Source organism: Clinocottus analis, unplaced genomic scaffold, assembly GCF_023055335.1.
Source record: "Clinocottus analis isolate CAN_PGR_092001 unplaced genomic scaffold, fCliAna1.0.p SCAF_13, whole genome shotgun sequence".
NCBI lineage: Eukaryota > Metazoa > Chordata > Actinopteri > Perciformes > Cottidae > Clinocottus > Clinocottus analis.
This window is the reverse complement of record NW_027175854.1, coordinates 14,465,001-14,466,709: the sequence shown is the minus strand read 5'-3', so window position 1 is coordinate 14,466,709 and position 1,709 is coordinate 14,465,001. Positions and strand designations below refer to the sequence as shown.

The following is a 1,709-nucleotide window of genomic DNA, read 5'->3' as shown; positions in this document are numbered from 1 at the left end:
TCTTATCCGACAGTAAATGTTTGTTTTACACTGAACTCAACCTCTGAAAAGCTGCAGAGATTTTAACAGAATGTCCTACTTTCCCTGCTCCTGCTACACGGAGCTTCTAAAACACGTTAAATAGTTAATTTGATCCGATACGTAGAAATGAAGTCGGCGGCTTCGCTTCTTTTTTCTCTTTTTTATCTCTTTTGCTGTTGTTGAGCCGGACATGTGAGCAGGACATTGTGTTTGCTCACTGGTCCACAGTTCAGAGAGGCTCCGATCGATGAGGGGACTCTGGGACTAGAGATCAATAGTTACATTACAGACAGTTTTCCTCATTTGACTTTAAAATTTAAAAAAAAAAAGATGTATTAAAAATTGCTTTTATTGTTAAAGAAATCTGATATTTTTCCACTGAAACTGGTGCAACATTTACAAATCTCCCTTCATGGACATGAATGTGTTCATTTAAACATACTTAACTTACTTCAACTTTCGTAGTGAATGTACACGTGAGATATACGTGTTACGTGGCGTGAAAAGAAAAAACTCTTTTTCTACTTTCATGATTAGGATCTTCTTGTTCTTGTTGCAGCTCGTAGCTTCAATGTGCAGAAAGCTGAAGTCATGATCAGAAAGGTGAGCTCATCTTTAAACACTTCACCTGAGATTCTATTGTACACGACGGGAGGTCCTGTTGCTAGTCTGTCTGTCTGTCTGTCTGTCTGTCTGTCTGTCTGTCTGTCTGTCTGTCTGTCTGTCTGTCTGTCTGTCTGCAGCACCTGGCGTTCAGGAGGAAGATGAACGTGGACTCCATCATATCTGACTGGAAACCTCCAGAGGTAAAGAATTACTCTACAAATATTTACCTTTGAGAGCTAAATAATGAGATGTAGTAGAGTAAAAAGTACAATATGTAAGTACAGTATGTTCGTCTGAGATGAAGTAAAAGTACAACATGTACCTCTGAGAACTACAATAACTTGCAGTGAGTCCAGAGAGTAGATGTACTTGCTCCACGCTGGTGTACTGATGTACTAATACCTCTCAGGTGATCGAGCAGTACGTGTCGGGGGGGATGTGCGGGTTCGACCGCGAGGGCAGCCCCATCTGGTATGATGTCATCGGCCCGCTGGACCCCAGGGGCCTGTTGCTGTCGGCAACCAAACAGGACTTCATGAAGACGAAGATCCGACACACAGAGCTGCTGCAGCGGGAGTGCAGGAGGCAGTCAGAGAAGGTGTGTCTCCTCCACTCGTCTCCTCTCCACTCATCTCCTCTCCACTCGTTTCCTCCACTCGTCTCCTTTAATCGTCTCCTACAATTGTCTGTGTCCACTCATCCCCACTTGTCTCCTCTCCACTAGTCTGTGTCCACTCGTTTCCTCCACTCGTCTCCTTTCCACTCGTCTGTGTCCACTCGCCTCCTCTCCACTCGTTTGTATGTCCACTCGTCTCCTCTCCACTCGTCTGCGAGACCTATTCTCTCTTGTCTCCTCTCCTAACCTCCTCCCATTGACCCATCCTCTCTTGTCTCCTCTCTCCTAACCTCCTCCCATTGACCCCATGCTCTCTTGTCTCCTCTCTCCTAACCCCTCAGTTGGGTGAGAACGTCGAGGCCATCTCTCTGATCTACGACTGTGAAGGACTCGGTCTGAAGCACATCTGGAAACCTGCGATTGAGACTTACGGAGAGGTCTTAAACTCACAACCACCACGTTAACG

The 1,709-nt window shown here is 45.7% G+C and overlaps 1 protein-coding gene across 1 annotated transcript in view; it reads left to right on the top strand.

The window, feature by feature from the left end:
• The first annotated feature begins 580 nt into the window (after positions 1-580).
• sec14l7 (SEC14-like lipid binding 7) overlaps positions 581-1,709 on the top strand; it is a 3,044-nt gene continuing 1,915 nt past the window's right edge. Inside the window, exons 1-4 of the mRNA XM_068574229.1 lie at positions 581-624; positions 765-827; positions 1,037-1,225; positions 1,585-1,680. Coding sequence (XP_068430330.1) covers positions 613-624; positions 765-827; positions 1,037-1,225; positions 1,585-1,680 — 360 coding nt within the window. The 5' untranslated portion in view covers positions 581-612. The remainder of the gene's footprint in view (positions 625-764; positions 828-1,036; positions 1,226-1,584; positions 1,681-1,709) is intronic.